Genomic DNA, 22,335 nt, shown 5'->3' on the forward strand with positions numbered 1-22,335 from the left:
CATGTGGGGAGCAAGGGGCTTGGGAAAGGCACAGCCCACCTGTGACATCCTCGTTCACAGGCCGCTTACTTCCAAAGTACCATCTTCCTTTGCTCCTCTGGGGAGTGGCTGGAGCTGTACATGGCGGACACGTTCCACGCAGAGCCGAAGAGGTTCACAGACTTGGAGAAGCAGTCGTTGTAGATGAGGCCAGTGTACACGGAGAACAGCCCCATCAGCAGCAGGATGTATCGGCCATTAAAGAACATCCTAAGAATCTGGGGGAGACACCGTGCCAGCAGACTCACGCACTGGACAGTGGGCTCGTGGGAAGCACACTCCAGCGCTCCTCTGCGCCTTCCCAGAAAACCACCCAACAAGGGCCGTCTTACCCAGGGTGACAGGCACACTCCTCTTACAGAGCACACTTACACCCAAAGCTCTTGCGCCAGGGCTGGGGTGAGCACCTATCATCCCAGCACCCAGGAGGTAGAGGCAGGGGGATAACAAGTTCAAGGTCAGCCTTCGATATGTAAACCGTTTGAGGCCAGCCGAGACTTCCTGAGACCATCAAGACCACTCCCCACCAAAAACACAGTAAGCAAAACACAACGCCCTTCCTGTCAAACCGTGCCAGCCCTGCCATGCTCCTGCTGTGCCCAGGCCGGCAGGCGTGCATTACCTCCTGTGACTGGCTTAGCCTAGGGTGGTTCTCATTTAACACCAGTAAGAGGGCAAACAGGAACATGACAAAGCCGTGCCCGAAGTCGCCAAACATCACAGCAAACAGGAACGGGAAGGTGATGATGGTGAAGAGAGCTGCAGACACAGATCAGGGCCTTAGGTTAGCATGTACACACACACACACACACACACACACACACACACACACACACACACTTTCCCACAGCTCTCGGGACAGGGCTGTGAGGTCAAGTAGATGCTATACTAAGCTGACAAAGTGACAGCTGTGAGCTTGCTTGACACACATCTGCTTCATTCCCCTCTCAGAAGGAACTAACAGGCCAGGCATGGTGGCACATGCTGTAATCTCAGCACTCAGGAGACAGAGACAGGAAGGTCACCAAGAGTTCAGGGCCAGCCTGAGCTACGCTGTGATTGTTTCAGGCTAGTCCGGGCTACAAGTAGACCCTGTCTCAGAAACCCAACAAAAGCCAAAGCTGAGCTGAGCTAAGCACAAGCCCAGCCTCGTCCAGATACCCACCTGGGTTCACCTCTCTGTAGCTCCCGACACCATAGGCGTCCACGATGTTCTGGAAGCCCTCAGTGAATTTGTTGGTGCGGATCAGAGTGGGCGGCGTTTCTTTCGTAGGGATTGTGTTCATGAATGAGGGGATTGTAGCTCCGCTCTCTCTCTTCCACACAGAAAAGAAAGAAGAAAACATGACTATCCATGAGAACAGCTCCAGACCAACACATGCCGCGCTGGCTGAGTTCTGGGGAGTGAGCGGAGTGCATGCTCACAAATGTCACCACTCTTGACATCCAAGCAGAGCACAGTGGCTTGAGGACAGAGCTTGGAGCCGGGGGCCCTGGGAAAGAGCAGGATGGAGCTGGGGAGTGGGAGTGGAAAGCCAGGAGGAGGTGGATGGAGGCAGGATAGGCTCAGGCCATAGAAAACCAACAAGTGAGCCAGGCCTGCGGGGTCGACAGCCGGGAGGCGTGGGCAGGAGGGTCTTGACTGTGAGGCCAGCAGAGCAGCAGAGCAGGGGCCACATCTCAAACAGAAAAGAGAGAAAAGGGAACCCTAAATCTAGAACTTTCTTAAAAGTGGTTAAGAGAGGGCTGGTGAGAGGGCTCAGTGGAGAAAGATGCTTGCCTACAAGCCTGGTGACCTGAGTTCAGTCCCAGGGCCACACGGTGGAAGCAGAGAACCAGTCCCTACAAGCTGTCCCACGTACATACACAATGCACAAGAAAAGTAATTTAGAGCAGTCAGCAAAGAGAAGTTAGGCACATCTACAAATTACCCAATATACAAAAAAGAAAAAATATACGAATAAGAAAAAATAACTTTAGCCGGGCGGTGGTGGTGCATGCCTTTAATCCCAGCACTTGGGAGGCAGAGGCAGGTGGATTGCTGTGAGTTCCAGGCCAGCCTGGTCTACAAAGCAAGTCCAGGACAGTCAAGGCTACACAGAGAAACCCTGTCTCGGAAAAAACAACAACAATAACAAAACAAACCTAAAATAAGAAAAAAAAATTTTTTTCTTTTGGTTTTTTGAGACAGGGTTTCTCTGAGTAGCCCTGGCTGTTCTGGAACTCACTCTGTAGACCAGGCTAGCCTCAAACTCACAGCAATCCACCTGCCTCTGTCTCCCGAGGCTGGGATTAAAGGCATGCCCCACCAATGCCCAACAGAAAAAATAAATTTTATCACTGTGGCAGAATTCTCTGTAAGCTTTCCCCTCAATTTCAGTGTACTGTTTATACTTGCCCAGAAATTCACACTCACTACAATGGAAAACAGGGGAGAAAAGGACCAGCACCAGGAAAGGACCAATGGTGTGTGTGCTCACACAGGCGAGCTGAGCGCCTGGGCAAGCAGGAAAGGACCAATGGTGTGTGTGCTCACACAGGCGAGCTGAGCGCCTGGGCAAGCAGGAAAGGACCAATGGTGTGTGTGCTCACACAGGCGAGCTGAGCGCCTGGGCAAGCAGGAAAGGACCAATGGTGTGTGTGCTCACACAGGCGAGCTGAGCGCCTGGGCAAGCAGGAAAGGACCAATGGTGTATGTGCTCACACAGGTGAGCAGAGCGCCTGGGCAAGCAGGAAGAAACCTGGCCTCACTCAGCAAGAGCCGGAGCTGGGGAAATCCTTCTGGAAGACCTGCACATGCTAAGTATCAAAGGTCCTGGGCTGTTCTGTGCAGGGCTGTTTGTAACCAGAAGGCCCCTCACAAACTGAGAATGAGCTAATAAGCCAAGGTGCGTGCCTGCAAGAGGATCTGGTCATATAAACAGAGACGTTTTTATTCCATGGAAAGAACAACACAAAATCTGCTATTTAGAGGGAGCCAGTGCCAAGCAGCTATTTCACCATCTGCCGTCCTCTGCACTTTCAGTGGAACGACAGGCCACAGTGCTTTAGAAATTAAGAGAGAGGCGGAGTGTGGTGGCACATGCCTGTAATCCCAGCACTAAGGTAACAGAGGCAGGCCAAGGCTACACAGAGAAACCCTATCTTAAAAAAAAAAAAGAAAGAAAGAAAAGAAAAAATTAAAAGAGGTTGTGGCGAGGGTAATTTTAAAACGCAAGAGGAAAAGATGGGCTGCCTGTCCCTACCCCCATGGCCGTCCCTTTCCGAGCACAGTGACAGAGGGGACAGAGCTGAAGCAGGGCCCAGGGAGGAATGTCAGAAACAGCTCAGGATGTTTCCCCTCACTAGAAACCCACTCTTCCCCTCTGGGCATTGTTGTTTTATCTGTGTGAGGGAGCCGGATCCCCTTAGAACTGGAGTTACAGACAGTTGTGAGCTACCATGTGGGTGCTTGGAATTGAAACTGGGCCCTCTAGAAGAGCAGCCAGTGCTCTCAGGTTCTCAGCCATCTCTTCAGCCCCAAGAGACCCACTCTTTTATTTATTTTTTTTTTAAGTATTTTATTTTTATTGTTTATACAATATTCTGCCTGCATGTAAGCCTGCACGCCAGAAGAGGGTACCAGATCTCATTATAGATGGATATGAGCCACCATGTGGTTGCTGGGAATTGAACTCAGGACCTTCAGAAGAATGGCCAGTGCTCTTAACCTCTGAGCCCAAGAGACCCACTCCTGAACACCTCTCTCTGAACGCACTGTCTGGCAAAGCCCTTCCCAGCACTCTGAAAACACTTTTTCTGTTGTTGTGTTTTGAGACAAGGTCTCAGGCCTGCCTCAAACTCTCCATCCTCCTGCCTCAGCCTCCTTAGTCCTGGGATCACAAGTCTGCAGTACCACATCCAGCCCGTGACATGCCATGTCCTTGAGTGGCCTGAGTCTGAGGGTCCTGGTGGGGCAGGGAGCCTTACCGAGCCTTCCTCCAGTGCTCTGCGCAAGCCTGGCAGGTCCACCTCGGGGCACCAGACCTCAGCTATGAGGCACTTGTTGGTGACGTCGAAGCTGCACATGTTGAGCATGTGGTAGATGGCTTTCATCTTCCTCACCTGGATCACACGGCTGCACACCGACTCGGCAGCCTTGCACAGCACCTGCCTCAGATAATCCTCCGTTTTGTGCAGCACCTGTGGGGACACGCACAGGCTTCGTGGCTACGATCACACTTCTTGTCCCGACCTCCTTTGGGGAACTCTCCCGAAGAGGATCATCCCAGGCACCTGCTCCCTTGGCAGTAACACCAGGTGTGGTCAGAGACCGCCAGCTCAGCAAGGCAGCACGCCAAGTGGCCTCCAAGGACAGAGCCCAAGGGCACAGGAAGAACTTAGACATCCTGTTGTTGTTAGTGGTGGCCTGACAGAAGGGTGACCCGACTGGCCCAACCATCCCTTTGACTCTCACCCACACTTAGGCAGGGCCTAGCCCGTACCCCTGGAAGCTCCCAGCTCCAGTCCTTCTGTTTCTATGTGTGGAAGTCTGCTTCCTGTCAGTGCTCAAGATTCCTCAGTGCCATCAGAGAAACTCACAGTTAAACAGGCAGGTTGGGTGACACCCACCACTAGAGCCTGTCTTCCATGGTCAAATGACAACCCAGCATACCAAAGAGACACAGGGGCTTCTCTAAGTCCCTTCACTACTCCCTGAGTTTGAGGCTGCAAAACAGATGCCTCCATAGCCAGGAATACATGGTAAGCATCCACAAACAGCTAGCAGGTGGACAGAGAAGCAGACGCCCCCCCCCCCAGCTTACTCACAGTGTAAAGGTCTTGGATCCGAGTATTCAGCCCCTCCTGAATCTCCCTGCGCTCCTCAGCCGAGTTTGGATACGGGTAGACATGGCAGTGGTAACTAGAGACAGAATTCAACAGTCTGGAGGGACGAGAAGGGCTGCTTCTAACGCCAGCACCAGCATCCACTCATGCCAGGCACCCGCCTCCTGCACCAGGCAAGGCAGTCCTCAGTGATGCAGCCACAGCCGCTGTGGGAAGGCCTTGCATGCAGCTCAGCAGGCTGCTACAGTAAATAGGTCTCAAAACACCCCCAGATCCAAACCCACCCTGATTCCAGGAAGCCTGGTCCCAATCCTGCCCTCCTACAAGGCACCAACACCTTCAAGGTAAGACCCACCAAGCAGGCTGAAAGTACACCTTAAATGACAGGCCAGGATGGTGGTGGCACAGCCTGTCACCCAGTACTCAGGAGGCAGAGGCAAGAGGGCCTAAGCTCATGTTTGCTGGCACTGTTTCTGGTTGACACTGTTCAGGCTGAGCCGCATCTGTCTTGCGGATGCCCTGGCCTCAGACACCTAGACACGAAACAGTGGTCGCTCTGCTCTGCCAGCTGAGCTGAGCCTTTCCCTTCTGGGGCAGCCACCTGGAAACACCTCCCAGCAACCAGGTAAAGGCAGAAGGGACTTAACTGAACTGCTGCAACTTTCCTGCTCACATTAAAACATGTCTCCTGCAAGGACACAAGCTGAAGCTAGAGACGTGGCTCAGGGATTAAGTGTACCGGCTGCTCCTAGAGAAGACCTGGGTTCAGTTCCCAGGCCCACGTGGGGCTCACAGCAGCCTGTAACTCCAACTCCAGGGATCCAATGCCTGATACTAGGTGATTACAGACTGTATCAAGTCGACAATTTAGCTAGCTAACTAACTAACTAACTAACTAACTAGCTAACTAACTAACTAGCTAATTAACTATCTAACGTGCCTAACAGGTCCTAAATGCATAAATAAATAAGAGACTCAGAGGCCTGGCGCAGCTGTGGTAGAGAGCCTGCTTAGCTAAGAGGAACCTGAGGGGGCATAGGTTCCCTTCCCAGTAGTGAGCAACGGGGAGACACCGACTTGAGAAAGCCTCTTTTCTCACCAGTCACATATCTTCTTAACCTTGTGGCCGATCTGCTCTCCCCAAAAGGAAATCAGGAACACATGCCACTTTATCACTTCTCCCTGCCAGACAAACAAGGGAACAACGGTGAGTTCTGTGCGCACCCCCAACCCTGGCAGCGCCCCCTCTTCCAGACCAAGTTCAGTGCCTGGGGAAGTAGGTGCAGCGGCTCTTACTGCAGCACAGCCGTGACTGCAATTCACCGGCCACCAACACAACCCCCAAGTCAGCACGCATGCCGGTTCCCAGGCGTCTGCAGAGCGACACCCCCAGTAAGAGGGAAGCTCATGAGGCCGAGCTCTGCTTCTCGTGGTTCAGCTTATAAAGTGGTTTCAGCTTAGCTTGATTATAAATTGATTCAGCTTACATAAACCATAACCAAGTACCCTCCCGATCACTGCCACGACTTCCGTGTATGTGCTTTCTGACAGTGTGGGTACTGTTTAAGATGGCCACCAAGGAACGTATCTAGATTGCAGTGAGAGCAGCCCTCTGGAAGTCTGTGTGGGTGAGGCTCGCTCAGCACCAGCTGGAGTGCAGTTAGAGTCACCAATGCAAGGAAACAAGTCTAAGAAACACGAAGTAAGGCCAGCCGTGGTTTGCTGATAAAAAGTGCCCAGGACTAGAGGAGCAAGTCCACACTGCCCAGAACAGAGACACGCCATGAGATTTGCTGAGTGTTTACAGTGACGCTAACAACATAATTCTGCGAATAATGAGCGCCAGCCATCATTACAGATGTTCAACAACATGGCTTTTTTTCCTGGTTTTCAAGACAGGGTCTCTCTGTGTAGCCTTGGCTGTCCTGGACTCACTTTGTAGACCAGGCTGGCCTCGAACTCACAGTGATCTGCCTGCTTCTGCCACTCGAGTGCTGGGATTAAAGGCGTGTGCCACCACCGCCCTGCCCAACAACACAGACTTCTGTGACGCTCAGCTGCCTCGTGCGAGCGAGGGCCTGGGCTCAGTCCCCGCACTGAGAACACAACTGAAGCCCTCTGCCTGTTTGTCAGAAACTGCTGAGCTGCCAAAGCTAGCAGCAGTGAGCCAAGGGAGCTGTCAGGCTGACGAGACACGCTAGGCTGGATGGTGGTGAACCCTACAGAAAAAGCCAGGCTGACGGGCAGCGAGGCAGGGGGTGTGTGGCCATCCTAAACAGGTAGGAAAGAAGGTCCCAGAAAAGACAGCTGTCGTGTGTAGAGAAATGAAGGTGAAAGGGAGAGGCACATGGACCTGGGAAGAGACGGGAGCAAAAGGAAAAAGCATACAAAGAAGCATGCTGGGATAGCCAGCTGAACGCAGGCAGGTGAGAGGAACAGAGCAGTTGGGGACAGATAAGGCCCAACCCACCACAGGGAACTGGGCTTTCTGCTGTGTAAACAGGAAGCCACTGGAAGATTCTAAGAGTGAGAAGCCCTGGCAGAGCTGGCTGGACGCTGAAAGGAGACAAGGTAAGGCGGGGCAGGTGCAGGAGTGTGGGCAGGGCCACTGAAAGCTAGAGGCAGAAGAGTGCAGCCAAGGCCCCAACCACGACAAGCTCAGCAGCCCCCTTTGTTTCTGAGTCCAGCCTCCGAGTCTGGGGATAGGATGGAGCGGAGGGGAAGCGGGGCAGCTGAGGCTTGTGGAGCTCCCCTGAGAAGGGAGACAGGAGGACTGCAGGCCTCAGTACAAGATGGCATACACAGGCAGAAGGCTGCTGTGTGCACAGGCACTCACCGTCTCGGGGTCTTCCAGCGACTCGTCCAGCTCCGAGTAGGTCACGATGGTGTACCCTTTGCAGGCCCGCCACAGCATTCTTTCAAATGCTTCAACTTTGCCTTGCTGGATCAGGCCAGACACAAACCTGGGAGACAGTGAAGAGCCCGGCATCAGAGGACCGAGAAGACCTCCGCCTCCTGCAAGCCAAGAGGCTGCGTGAGAGCCATCGAGCAGCAAGACGCTCATGCACTGGACTAAGTATTGTCAAAGCTGCGTCTCCACATCCAGCTGAGTGAGTCTTGGAACTGCAAGCCCAAAGCAGATAACTAGCGGCTCTGTGCTGTGCACTCACTTGGGGTGTGAAGACCCTGAAAAGGCCAGTGCAGAGGCAGACGGCAAGCAGCAGGGGCCAGCAGGGCGAGGAGCTAGGGCAGAACCATCATGACCGTGGCTTCCTGCCCACAGGGCTGCTCCTTAAATAAGGGATGATCTGCAAAGTAAAGGAGCCTACACAGCCACATGCTCACATTGGCTGTGGCTCTGGACATGTGAGAAGTCTGCCCTGATTGCACACAGTTACAGCATGGAATTCAGCCAGGATTTCGGTATAAGCCCATATCACTTCCAAAAATTTAAAAGAAAAAAAAATTTCAAACACCAAGAAAAACCTTGTTCTGCAAAATAAAAACTGACCCTGGGCTAACAGCGCTCCCAGCTCCCTGTGAATGTGACAAATCTCTCTAAAGGAATGTATCTCTACACCAATCTTCACTGGGCGCCCAAACAAGGAACTCAGGACTAGAAGACCTCAGGACCAGAAGACATTTTTTAGCTAGAGAAGTGCTTCAGTGATAGAGAACGTGCCTAGAATGTGCCAGGCTCAGGATTCAATCTCCAGAAACACAAAAAAGAAAAAGGCTGGCAAGGTGCTTAATGAGCAGGCTGCTTGAGCCACGCCTGGAGAGAGTCCGGGCTCCAGAAAGTTGTCCTCAGACCTCCACGTACATTCCAGAGCATGCACCAACCCAAACACACACACTAGATAAGTGGAAGGGGGTGGGAAGAAAAGGGGCAGGAAATGGGTCAGTAGCTAAGAGCACTGTGTTCTTCCAGAGGTCCTGGATTCACTTCCCAGCACCCTCGAGGTGGCTCCCCACAGGCTATAACTTCACTTCAAGGGGATCCAATGCCCTCTTCTGACCTCTGTGACTCTCAGGCACATTCGTGGTGTCCACATACAGAGACAAGCAATAACATAATCATTTTTATTTTATTTTTATTTTTTTAAAGATTTATTTATTTATTATGTATACAGTATTTGGCCTGCATTTGTACCTGCATGCCAGAAGAGGGCACCAGATCTCATTATAAATGGTTGTGAGCCACCATGTGGTTACTGGGAGTTGAACTCAGGACCTCTGGAAGAGCAGCCAGTGCTCTTAACCTCTGAGCCACCTCTCCAGACCATAATCATTTTTAAAATTCCAACTAGAAAAAGAAAACCATAAATTTAAAAAGTTAGCTAAAATTTAAAACAAAAAAAGTCCCAAGTTATACAAGGAAATGAGTTCTCATTGGGTCAGGTAAGCAGAAAGGACAGACAGCAGCGCCAGGCCTGGGGCACACACCTGCCATCCCTGCACCTGAGCAGCGCCAGGCCTGGGGCACACACCTGCCATCCCTGCACCTGACCAGCGCCAGGCCTGGGGCACACACCTGCCATCCCTGCACCTGAGCAGCGCCAGGCCTGGGGCACACACCTGCCATCCCTGCACCTGACCAGCGCCAGGCCTGGGGCACTCACCTGCCATCCCTGCACCTGAGCAGCGCCAGGCCTGGGGCACACACCTGCCATCCCTGCACCTGACCAGCGCCAGGGCTGGGGCACACACCTGCCATCCCTGCACCTGAGCAGCACCAGGCCTGGGGCACACACCTGCCATCCCTGCACCTGAGCAGCACCAGGCCTGGGGCACTCACCTGCCATCCCTGCACCTGACCAGCGCCAGGCCTGGGGCACTCACCTGCCATCCCTGCACCTGAGCAGCACCAGGGCTGGGGCACACACCTGCCATCCCTGCACCTGAGCACTCAGGCGAACAAAAGGAGTGAAAACAAAAAACCAAAACCAACCGTAAACCCAGAAAAGCCCCATGTTTGCAGCACAGGACTTGGTGCTTCAGGCCCAGGGAGTCAACACTGGGGAGCACAGATGCTGCTTCTTCCCAACTCACTATACCAACAAGAAATCCCCACAGCACCCAGCTACGTCAGCACTGCGTGCTTAAGTACAGGAGCCCAGTGTTCTCGGCAGCCCCGCACTCTGCACCAATCCCCGCCTGTAACCGGCCCATTCACCCACTCTAGTGGCCCATGTCTGCCATTCTTCAGGGAGGGCCTGGTGCGCACTGTCACCTACCCCAGCTTGGCGCCCAGCCTCTGCATGCAGCTGTAGTCCAACAGAGAGTCGCTTTCTAAGGTGGGGAACTCTTCATAAGTGGGTTCAAACTGGAAAGACACGGAAGCAGGCACACTGTTAGCAGACTCCACCCCCACAGCAAGCTTCCAGACAAGCCCACAGAGGTGCTGTGCAGCCTGAGCACCAGGACCAAATGAGCACTGAGACAGGGAACGAGACACTCTGCCGTGCTTGTCAGCTGAACTGCTTGAAGACAACTCACACATGAGAGTGGTTCTAAGTGAGGCTGCACCCTGGCTCAAAAGATAGTACCTGTATCTAGGGTCACACTTAGCGCAAGAGACAGCAAACTCACAAGGGATGGGCTCTAGCCTATACACAGCTCAGCGTGGCACATGCTGGGCAGCCACACAAACATCCCAGCACACCACACCTGCATGACACCAGCATGAGCCAGTCTTGTGAGGAGATTCTTCTTGCCCCCTCTACTCAGCCTTTTGGAAAAACAAAGAATTTTTTTCCCTCACACCCACAAAACACTTTGCTTGGTATGGAGAGATGGCTCAGAGGTTAAGAGCACTTGTTGCTTGCTCTTCCAGAGGTCCTGGATTCAGTTCCCAGCACTCACATTATAACTGTTCATAACTGTAACTCCAGTTCCAGGGTATCAGATGCCCTCTAGTGGTCTCCATGGGCATTGCACACACTTGGTGCACAGACGTTTATATGCAGACAAAACACCCATACACGTAAAATAATAAAATACAATAGAGGCTGGAAAGATAGCTTAGTGCTAGGAGTGCTGGCTACTTTCCAAAAGGGCCTGACTTCAATTCCCAGTAGCCACATGGTGACTCACAACCCTCTGTAACTCACACATGTAGTGTACAAATATATATGCAGGAAAAGCACCAATACACATAAAATAAATAAATTTAAAACTTTTTTTTTTTAGTTTTTTGAGACTAGGTTTCTCTGTGTAGCCTTGGCTGTCCTGAACTCACTTTGTAGGCCAGCTGGCCTTGAAGTCACTTCAATTTGCCTGTCTCTGCCTCCCAAGTGCTGAGATTAAAGGTGTGCACTACCACTGCCCAGCAATTAAAAACATTTTAAAAGTTTTTTAAAAATTAAAAACAAAAAACAAAAAAACAAAACAAAACATTTTTTTCTCAACTATGAACTAAAGTACCTCACGGCAGGAAGTAGTGTCCCTGCTAAAACCACCAACACAGGAAGAGGCATACCACCCAGCCTAAAGTAAAGCAGAGACTGAGGCAGACTACTTAACTAAAACAAAACCGCACCTACACCAAGCACTACAGCTCCCGCCTGCAGTCCTGAGCTCACTCCAATTTCAAGGACAATTTGGGCTACACAGCGAGGCCTGGTCTCAAAAACAAAAAAAGTAAATTTTAGCAGGGCTAGAGAGAAAACTCAGCTGGCAGGGTGCTTGCCTAGTGTGACAAAGCCAGCTTTAAATCCAGGACAGGGGAAGCGGAGGGACAAGGATCAGAAGTCCAAAGTCAAGCTGCAGAGAGTTCAGGGCCAGCAGGGGATACACAGGACTGTCTCAAAACTAAACACAAAAGGCAACATCTAAAGGAACCGACAACAAACCCCACGGGCAGCGGTGGGGCCTGACAGAGTGCGGTCTGCTGACCCCACCTACCTCCACGTTCCGCTTAAGGAAAGTCTTCGTGACCCTCAGCATGTGGGTGTACTCCACCAGTTCCAGCAGGTTCTTCCTCAGCTTCTCCTTGTTCTTGGTCACTTCCCTCAGCTCCACCTCCAGCTTCTGCAGCTGCTCCTGCAAGGACACAGCTGCCGGTTGAGAGCAGGGCTTAGCAGGAGAACGCCCCTGACAACCCCGCAGTCACCAGTGCTCAGCAAAATGCCAGCTGCAAATGTGCTTCACAGGCCATAAGGACACATCAAGACTGCAAGGTTCACCAGCTCATTTCATCTGCTGACTGATGAGCCCAGCCCTGCAGGCATCACAGGCGCTTCCTGCTGGCTTTCCTTCAGCTGCCTGTCCATCCGACACACCCAATCTACATTTCCTTTTATTTGCAATGGAAATAATATGCAACCATATTTTCTGAGCACATCCTCCTGCCTCCAACTTAAGAGTCTCCGCTCGGTCCCACCAGACAACAAGGTGCGAGTCTAGAAAGCTTCAATGGTCACTACCAAGTGTCCTTGTCCTGCTCACCTACGTATTCAGGCCACAGACACAGACTCTGTAGAACAGACCCCTGAGCCAGGGCAAACTGATTCTCAGCAGCCTCCTGTTCCTCCTTACTGTGCTCTGCGTCACCAAAACTCTCAACAGTCACCATTATGTCATAACCAGGTGCTGTCCACAGTTCCTCCATAACCAGGCCATCCAGCCAAACCAGAGGACTGCCCCTGCTGCTGGGAGGGTGCCATGCTTGGCACAGGCTCATCAAGTCATTGGCTCCTTCCTCCCAGACAGACCAAACAGCAGGCCACAGAAGGGCTTCAGCAATACCACAGCCATTAGGTCAAAAGAGTGACTGAGCCAGCATATTTCTTCTGCGTGCCAAACCCTAACTAACAAGAACAGTCTAGAAGGGCAGGTGTGCTACTGCAGGCCTTTAATCCCAGCACTCAAGGGCAGGGGCAAACAGAGCGATGTGAGTTCAAGGTCAGCCTCTTCTACAAAGTAAGTTCCAAGCCAGCCAGGGCTACACACTGAGACCTTGTCTCAAGGGGGGAAAAAAAGTCTGGAGCCTCAAGACAGCACCCAGTGTTCATAGGAGAGGTGGGGTCATGTCACCATGAAGGCCCAGGCCTGTAGCCCCTAGCACGGGTGCAGGGACAGGGGTGCTAGGACAGGTCATCCCAGGGTGAGCATCCTGAACCCTCCTGATACACTGCTTTATCCTCACTCTCCCTCCAGCAGCGGCCCTCTACAGCCAGACAAAAATGAGTTCCGGTTCACCCAGGGTGAGCTACACCACTGTTCTCTATTTCAGGACACAGCTCAGGGAAGAGAGGCAAAGATGCCTCAGGCGCTGTGAAGGTAACCAGGCAACCCTGGAACTTTTGCTGACAGTGACTTCAGGAGCGACTTACCTGCATTTCTAGAACATGTTTAAGAGGTGGTGCAGGAGGACTGGCCTCTCCCTCAGGCAGGGGAATATCAGCTCTGGTAATTTCCTGCACCAGGTACACTGTGAAAATAAGAGGCATTGTCAGACAATCTCACTGTGACACTGCGATGAGAACCCTGGCAGACCCCCAACATGCTATGTGCACAGATCCTGCCTGTCCCTGTCACCTCCTGCAGCTTCCTTCAAAGAGACAGGTACACACTGGCTAGAGCTCTCCAGCTCCTTTCAGTCCCTAAAACATGTTTGGGCACCCCTTCCTGTGGAAGGAACACACTGGAGGTGCAGACCTGTACCCTCACCAGAGGCAGCAAGTGGGCATTCCCTACAGAAGTCCTCAGGGGGAACCTGTAGCCAAAGTCACAGAGAGCCAGGCTCCCATGAGAGGGACAAGGCTCTCATGCTTGCTCTACTCTGCTTTTAGGAGCCTCATTCCACGTAAGTGACCAGTTCTGTGACTCTTAAATGAGGAATGTGATGTCACAATTTATTAAAATGCAAATAATCAGCACATTAAGCAAGAGATTTCACATGACTAAAAGTTATTGTTAACATTAGGCAAGCTGGCTGGGCGCGATGGCACAAGCCTTTAATCCCAGCACTTGGGAGGCAGAGGCATGCTGATCTCTGTGAGTTCGAGGCCAGCCTGGTCCACTGACACATAATAAAAACTAATAAATCTTTGCTTTGTTTTGTTTTTCAATACAGGGTTTCTCTTGTAGTCCTGGCTATCCTGGACTTGCTTTGTAGACCAGGCTGGCCTCAAACTCACAGCGGTAGCCTGCCTCTGCCTCCCCAGTGCTGGAATCACAGGCGTGCACCACCACATCCAGCATAAATCTTTTTTTTTAAATGTTATTGTTAATATTAAAAATCTTTAACTAGAGCCAGGCGGTGGTGGCGCACATCTTTAATGCCAGCACTTGGGAGACAGAGACAAGTGGATCTCTGTGAGTTCGAGGCCAGCCTGGTCTACAAAGCAAATCCAGGACAGCCAACACTAAACTGAGAAACCCTGTCTCAACCCCACCTGACCCCCCAAAAAAATCTTTAACTAAAAATCCAAGTGTTGGCTAGAGAAATGGCTCAGTACTTAATGGTACTGGCTGCTCTTCCAGGAGACTGAAGTTCCATCCCCAGCTCCTACACGGGGAAGCTCACACCCACCTGAAACTCCAGTTCTAGGGGACACAGCACATGTCTGATCTCCAAGGGCACACAGACAAACAAAAACAATTACACACAATTAAAAATAATAAAATACATCTTAAAAAGTTGAGTGTTACTGCTCAGGCCTGTCATCCCTGCACATGGGGGAAAAGGCAGGAGGGTCAGGAGGTCAAGGTCCGCCTCAGCTATATATTGAGGCCAGCCTGGGCTACGTGAGACCTTTACCACCCCACGGCACCACAGAGACAGAGACAGACAGACAGACAGAGAGACAGAGACAGACAGACAGTCAGAGACAGAGAGATAGACAGAGACAGACAGACAGAGACAGAGAGACAGAGACAGACAGAGAGACAAACAGAGACAGAGAGAGCGACAGAGACAGAGAGACAGAGACAGACAGAGACAGAGACAGAGAGACAGAGACAGACAGACAGACAGACAGACAGACACAGAGAGACAGAGAGACAGAGACAGACAGAGACAGACAGAGACAGAGAGACAGAGAGACAGAGACAAACAGAGACAGAGAGACAGAGACAGAGACAGAGAGAGACAGAGACAGAGACAGAGAGAGAGAATACCTCTAATGAAGAGGAGTCCCTAGCTGAGGAGCCATTAGAGACTGACAGCACCTGGTCCGGGCAAGGTCACTCTCCTCTGGGGAGATGGCCACCAGTCAGTTGTCTATGTTCTTGTGGACACCCAACCCCCACGGACCCATGGGTGCCACTAAGTGGACTTGGTAAGTCATTAAAGAGAAACAGAACAGGAAGTTGGAGAGGGAAGTGTCTGAAGGAACTGGGGGGGGGCAGTTGGGGGGAAATAGAGGGATACACTGTGTGTGTGTGTGTGTGTGTGTGTGTGTGTGTGTGTGTGTGAAATTTTTAAAGAATTAAAAAAGATATAATCCCTAACTTAAAAAAGATACTTATGTAACAATTAACAATCAGAAATCGAGCCAGGCTCAAGACTCTCTCACACCTAGACAGCTTTAGGGTAAATCTTACAGATTTTAGAGAAGAACAGAATGTCGCAGGCTACTGGGTTGTAAAAGTTAAGCAGAGAGCACCAGCCTAGCCCATTCACAAAGGAAGCCCTAAAACACCACCAAGTGAGAGCGAGCCAGCTGTCAGCCATCTCCTGCCTTTGTTCCTAAATAAGTCTCATGTTAAGTGATAAGTATTCTCAGTACACAAGGTTTTTAGCTTATAAAAATCATACAGGAAAAGCCAGGCGTGGTGGTGTACATCTTTAATCCCAGCACTCGGGAGGCAGAGGCAGGCAGATCACTGTGAGTTTGAGTTCGAGGCCAGCCTGGTCTACAAAGTGAGTCCAGGACAGCCAAGGCTACACAGAGAAACCCTGTCTCGAAAAACCAAAAAAATAAAATCAAAGTAAGTCTTTAGGTTATAATGTAAGACAAGCTGGGCTCACTGACACATGCCTTTGATCCCAGCACTTGGGAGGCTGAAGCAGGTGGATCTCCATGAGTTCAAGACCAGCCTGGTCTACAAAGCAAGTTCAGGACAGCCAAAGCGACACAGAAAAACCCAGTCTTGAAAAACCAAAATAAAAATAAAATAAAATAGAAGATAAACTTACCCAATATTCGTTCTAATTCTTCACACCTTTTTACCTCACCAACAAATTTTCTTTGGAAAGAACTTACATTTTGGTTGAGCTGGAAAAGAAAAAAAAAGAAAATTTGTTTTAAGTTCCTGAAATTTTACATTTGTTTTTATTTATCTGATTGTTTAAAATTTTTTGGTGGTGGGATCAAATGCAGGTCTGGTTAAATAAAAAAAAATTTTTTTTAAATTATCTAATCCTTTAAATTTTGTAACTGCTGGGTCATATTCTGCCACTGTGCTAAGGTAAAATCTATTGGAAAAAAAGCATCATTGCCAAAGGTTTGGGGACACACACTGTCATGGGGTGCTAAACAGGAGGAGAACTGACAGGGCTTTTCTGTACAATAAGTTAGCTATTGTTACCAGTAAAGCCTGAAAAATAGCCCCTAACCCATGAAAAAAATATGTAATTTAAGGAAAAAACATGAATATGGATACAAAATTAATATAAGAACGCCAATGTCAGAGACAGGAAATCTACACCAAAAATCCAACAATAGGAAACTGGTGGGGTGTAGGTCAGTTAGTGAGTATCTGTCCAGCAAGAAGAAAGCACATAAAACTGGGTGTAGTGGCACACACCTGTAATTTCACCATGTGGGACTTGGGGGCAGGAGTATCATAAGTTCAAGGTTATTTGGGGTTCACGGCCCTGCCTCGAAATAAATAAATAAAGCAAGTATTAAAGTGAATTGAAAATGTTTTGCTTTGGTTTTGGTTTGGTTTTTGGTTTTTGGTTTCTTTGTGTAACCCTGTCTGTCCTGGAACTCACTCTGTAGACCAGGCCTCAGAGATCCCATCTGTGTCCTGAGTGCTGGGACTAACTGCGAGGGGCCCCGTGTTCAGTCAATACCCTGCTCTCTATAATCACTTACACGGACAGGCATCTAAGGCACAGGCTCCGTCTGTACGGATGCAGCATTTGCATTGGGCTCCATCACTAGACGTGGTGAAACCGTGGGCAGGGCCAAGCAGGGGCCGCTCCCGAAGCCTCAGATCCTGTTGGGGAGTCTCAGCTACTTGTACCAGAAGAAAGATCAAAACCAGGGCTTCGCTTCTCGGTCTCACCCCCTCTCACTTCATCCAGTGAACCAGACACAGTGGCCTCTGTGGAACTGAGAACGGGAACCAGGAGCCAGGGTCCGGCTCTGCCCCCCACTCTGCTTGCCAGCTTTCTCTCTGAGTGGCTTAACCAACAGCAGGGTCTTGTGTGAAGAGGTGTGCTCCTGCCACGGCGATACTAACAGCCACCAGCAGCAGGGTCAGCGGCTTACACAGCCACTGCTCTTCTGCTGTGTGGGTTACAAAATGGTGGGGTTTTTTTGGGGGGGTGGGGGTGAGGGGGAGGCCATTTAAATTGCAGTCACCTTAATTGAATGTTAATGGTATAAAAGTACATTTCAACAGACCCCTTTGTTTTTTAAGATTTATTATTTCTGTGTGCGCGTGTGTGTGTGTGTGTGTGTGTGTGTGTGTGTGTGTGTGTCTGTCTGTCTGTCTGTCTGTCTGTGTCAGGGTGTGGACACATGAAAGCAGCAAGTGCCTGAGGAAGCCAAAGGAGCTGAAATTACAGAGCCCAGTAAACTACCGGTGCTGGGAATGGAACTCTAGTCCTCCGCAAGAGCAGCAAGTGCTCTTAATTGCTGGGCCATCCCTCCAGCCTTTTTTGAGATGTCTTCCTATGTAGCCCAGGCTAGCCTTGAGTTCTCCAGCCTCCAGCCTCGGCCTCCAGACTGTTGCAATTCCATATCCAGCTCCAGGCAGAGGAGACAGAGCCACAGCACTACGTCGTTCTTGCCTCAGGAGCCAAAGGGAAAAAAAAGCTATCCCCAGAGCAGAGAGAGAACGGAGCCCACCTGTCCCTCCAGGGACACAGCCTCTCTTTCTAGGTCTTCCCACTTCGGTCACTATGGAAATCCTTCAGCTGTCCCACCCACTACTAGAGCGATGAGCAGAAAGGCCTGAATAAGCCAAAAAAGGATCAGTGAGCCCACCCCACAAGTGAGCCCCCACCCCACAAGTGAGCCCACTCCATAAGTGAGCGTGGGACCAGCCCTGAGCTTTAATGTCGATGCCCAGGCTGACACCCAGCACCCCTGAAGACTCTGCAAAGCACGTTGGTTTTTCTTCCCTCTTGCAAAGGGCAGCAGTGGCGGCAGGGCGTGGTGGCGCACGCATTTAACCCCAGCACTCAGGGAGGCAGAGGCAGGGGCAGGCAGATCTCTGAGTTTGAGGCCAGCCTGGTCTACAAAGGAAGTCCAGGACAGCCAAGGCTAACACAGAGAAACTCTTGTCTCAAAAAAAAAAAAAAAAAAAAAAAGAACAAAACAAAAAGCAAAGGGCAGCAGCGCTTCCTGTGGCTCTCGGGTAGCAGCACTCAGTGAAACGTGAGGCTCTGAGCTGACTGATTACAGCGCTAGTTAGGCCCCTGAGATTGGAGCGTGATAAGTGCCTTGGCCTGAGTCCTAACAGGATGGATCGGATAGGCCTGATGTAAAAGCCTGTTTCCCTTGCAACTGCTGCCTGGATCTTTCCGGTGCCACTCACTGCGCCACACCCTACCTGTGAGGTATGAAGACCCAAGGGCTGAAGTCCAAGTGGGCTCTGGGACCCAGGAAGGGCAGGACACCTTGGCCCGCTCCCTCCCCTGTCACCCCAAAAGTTGAGAATGACAGTGCAAGCATTATCCATATCAGATCGTGAGTAAAGGGGCTACCTCTTGAGAGTAAGGGCCCATCAGAAAGAGACAGGCATTTGGCCAGGCGCCCACACTGGTGGGGCTCAATTCCATTAGTAGGTATCAGGGCCCGATCCGCAGAACCGCTTTTCTCCACAGCACTTAACACTGTAGCTCATGATCGGTGTGTACCCGGCGTCCTCCCAGACTGAGCTCCCTGAGTCCCCCAAGGCCAGAAGTCACTCAATAAAAGCTTGTGTATTCACCCAACAATTATTTACTAGTGCTAATAAATGCCAGGGCCCGTGCCACTCACGGAAAATGAGGAAAAGAACAAGTCGGGCGAGATCCTAACCCTTGAAGGTTGGCAGAGCACAGAGGTTGAAAGTAAGCCAATGGCTGCTGCGTTCACAAGTGTGTTTGTCATTCCGGTTGCAGAGACAGCCTCCATTCAACACAGACTGTGACCCAGGTCCTTGTCACTTGTCAACCATGTCGGCGCATCCTCACACTGGAGTCAAAAATTCAAAAGCTCTCTCTCTCTCTCTCCCCGGAGCTCACAACCTGTCAGACTCGCTCATTCCTCTTCCTGCCTCTCTTATCTCCCCTAAGACTGCTCAGAGGGGGCCACCCAGGAAAGCCACCTCTGTGGACCTTCCTCCTCCACATCTGCACACTGCCAGTTCCTGTTCCATCCCGATCTCGGCTCAAAGACCACCTCCTTGGAGGTGTCTTCCTTGACTACCCGGGTCCCCGCGGCGCCAGCCTGCTTCGGCGGCGCTCAGCCCAGGGCTGCACAGGCCCGCAGGCCGCGGGACACTCACGTCTCGGAACTGCACCAGGCCCTTCTCGCCCAGCGCGCTCAGACACTCGTAGGCCGTGCCCGACTGCAGGAAGAGCTGCGCCAGGCACATGCTCTCGCTGCGGAACAGGGAGCCCATGGCGGCGCCGACTCGCTCAGCCGCCGCGGCCCGCGCACCGGCACCATGGGGCTCCGCTCCGCTGCCACCGCGGCCACCGCTCAGCCGCCGCGACAGGCACCCGCCACGCCCCGCCCACCGCCGCAGCCGGTTCCGGTTCCTCCCCGAGGAACCGCCCACTACGGGCTGGCCAATGAACGGCCGGGATCGTGGCAGTCCGTCACTACGGCTCGGCCAATCGGCGCACAGGCCGCGGGATCCCTAACTGAGTTGGACCCTTCGCGGCTTTTCTCTGACGTATAGGTTTTTCGAGATAGTGTCTCGCTGTGGCGCTCAAGCTGGTCTGGAGTTCACAATCCTCCTGCCTCCGCTTCTCCAGTACCAGGATAGTAGGTTTGCCCCATTACAGCCAGCTGTTTTTGAAGACTTTTTTTGTTGTTCGGTTTTTTTCCCCCGGGGATAACATCTATGTAGCCCTGGCTGTCATTATGTAGACCAACCAGGCTGTCCTCGAAGTCAGAGATCGGCCTGCTTCTGCCTCCCGAGTACCAGGATTAAAGGCGTACGCCACCCCGTGCGGCCCTTTTGAAGTATTTTTTTCTTGTCTATGTATTTACTTATTTATTTATTTAGTTAGTTAGTTAGTTAGATTTTCAAGACAGGGTTTCTCTGTGTAACAGCTCTCGCTGTCATGAAACTTGCTCTGTAGACCAGGGTGGCCTCGCACTCAGAGATCCGCCTGACTCTGCGTGCACCACGACGCCTGGCTGACTTTTTTTAAATTTTGAGATAGGGTCTCTCTGTGTAGCCCTGGCTATTCTGGACCTCACTATGTAGACCAGGCTGACCTTGACTCAGAGACATTACCCTGCCTCCACCTCCGAGGGATGAAATTAAAGGTGAACACTGTCACGCCACGCAGACGTATTTCTTCTTAAATTTTATTATTTTTGAGAATTTCATACATGTATACAACAAAAATATCATAATCAGCCTGTATCCTCTTCCCACTCCCCCAGAATTCCAAGACGTTCCCCCTCCAATTTCATGTCCTTTTCTTGTGATAATCCACTAAATTCAGCTAATGCTACCCATGTGTGTGTGAGTGTGCGGCCATACACCAGAGAATGGAAAACCTACTTTATTTATTTACTTATTTTTGAGATAGCGTCCCATGTATCCCAGAGTGGCCTCAAACTCAAATAAGTAGCAGAGGATGACTTTGAACTGATCCTCCTGCCTCCAACCTCCCACACTCCCTCCCCCAGTGCTGGAATTACAGGCAAGCACTACCACATTGGGTCTATATTGTGCTGGGGATAGAAACCCAGTACTTCATACATGGAAAACAAGTACTCTCTTGTTTTTCAGAGTTTCTCTGTGTAGTCCTTGCTGTCCCGGACTCGAGTTGTAGACCAGGCTGGCTTCGAACTCAGAGATCTGCCTGGCTCTGCCTACCGAGTGCTGGGATTAAAGGTATACGCCACCGTGTCTGGCACTAGGAAAGGACTCTTAATAACTTAGTGTTTTATTTTTAATGAGTCCTAGGGTCTGAAGACAGCTCAGGAGTTAGGGGCATTTACAGCTCTTGCAGTAAGTTCTGGGGTTCCCAGGGCCCAGATCATGTGTCTCACAACCACCTGTAACTCCAGTTTAAGGAAATTCAGTCCCTTCTTCTGAACTTGATTGGCTTCCACATATGCGTGCACTCAGGCACACACATAAAAAATATCTATTTTTAGGGGGATAGGAGAAACGGGAAGGAAGGGTAGGACCGAGAGGAGAGGAGGAAAAAGGCTATGGCCAAGATATAAAGTGAACAATAAAAGAAAAAAAGCAACTGAAAAATACATTTTAAAGATTTTTGTTATTTTAAAGTGCATAGGTATGTGGGTGTGTACTTGCAGAAGCCAGAGGATTCAGATTCCCCGACCCAGGAACTAGAGTTAAAGTGAGCTGCCTGACATGGGAACTGAACTCAGGTCCTCTGAAAGGGGACAATCTCTCCAGCACCAACATATAAATATATTATAATGAGAGTTAGGAGGAGTGTTTTAACCATTTTGTGTGGCACAAAGTTCTGTTTCAAGTATACAATCCTTTGACGGTAGAGAGGGTGCAGCTTGCCACTCTCCTCGGCCAACCTGAGAGCATTCTGTTAACCCACAAGATACCTGTTCACTTGCAGCTGGTCAGCACCGGCTGCCTTTGTCACACTGGATTTACCAGCCTGGGCCGGGTGCAGTCCAGAAACCTAGGCCCTAAGAGGTGCTGGCTTCTGCAACCCCTCAGTCACACTGCCAGCCTCCACACTGCCAGTGAGCTCTGCAACAACATGCAATCTGACGCATGCTTAAAGTCTCTGGCTTTCTCTCACTGTATTCCAGATAAAATCCAATCCCGTCACCATAGCAGCGGACAACCCATTAGAGGCAGCATCTGCTTCCCACCGAGGGGCCGGCTCCCTTTGCTCAGCCACGCCTCTTCCCTGCTTTTTCCTGGTCCAATCCCTCAGTTGAAAAAACTGGCCTGAGCTGGGCGGTGGTGGCGCATGCCTTTAATCCCAGCACTCGGGAGGCAGAGGCAGGTGGATCGCTGTAAGTTCGAGGCCAGCCTGGTCTACAAAGTGAGTCCAGGACCTTGTTTCGAAAAAACAAAAAACAAAACAAAACCAAAAAACTGGCCTGCTGGGGTCCT

The 22,335-nt window shown here is 51.1% G+C and overlaps 1 protein-coding gene across 1 annotated transcript in view; it reads right to left on the reverse strand.

Moving 5' to 3' along the window:
• ATP6V0A2 (ATPase H+ transporting V0 subunit a2) overlaps positions 1-19,777 on the reverse strand; it is a 31,476-nt gene extending 11,699 nt beyond the window's left edge. The window contains exons 1-12 of the mRNA XM_084762020.1: positions 19,543-19,777; positions 16,013-16,091; positions 13,203-13,300; positions 11,773-11,910; positions 10,104-10,192; positions 7,703-7,829; positions 5,966-6,048; positions 4,849-4,942; positions 4,009-4,221; positions 1,205-1,355; positions 662-798; positions 70-257 (exon numbers count right to left, since the gene is read on the reverse strand). Coding sequence (XP_084618146.1) covers positions 70-257; positions 662-798; positions 1,205-1,355; positions 4,009-4,221; positions 4,849-4,942; positions 5,966-6,048; positions 7,703-7,829; positions 10,104-10,192; positions 11,773-11,910; positions 13,203-13,300; positions 16,013-16,091; positions 19,543-19,659 — 1,514 coding nt within the window. The 5' untranslated portion in view covers positions 19,660-19,777. The remainder of the gene's footprint in view (positions 1-69; positions 258-661; positions 799-1,204; positions 1,356-4,008; positions 4,222-4,848; positions 4,943-5,965; positions 6,049-7,702; positions 7,830-10,103; positions 10,193-11,772; positions 11,911-13,202; positions 13,301-16,012; positions 16,092-19,542) is intronic.
• Between the last annotated feature and the right edge of the window lie 2,558 nt (positions 19,778-22,335).

This window comes from Acomys minous, assembly GCF_964271855.1.
Source record: "Acomys minous genome assembly, chromosome: 16".
Taxonomy (NCBI): Eukaryota; Metazoa; Chordata; class Mammalia; order Rodentia; family Muridae; genus Acomys; species Acomys minous.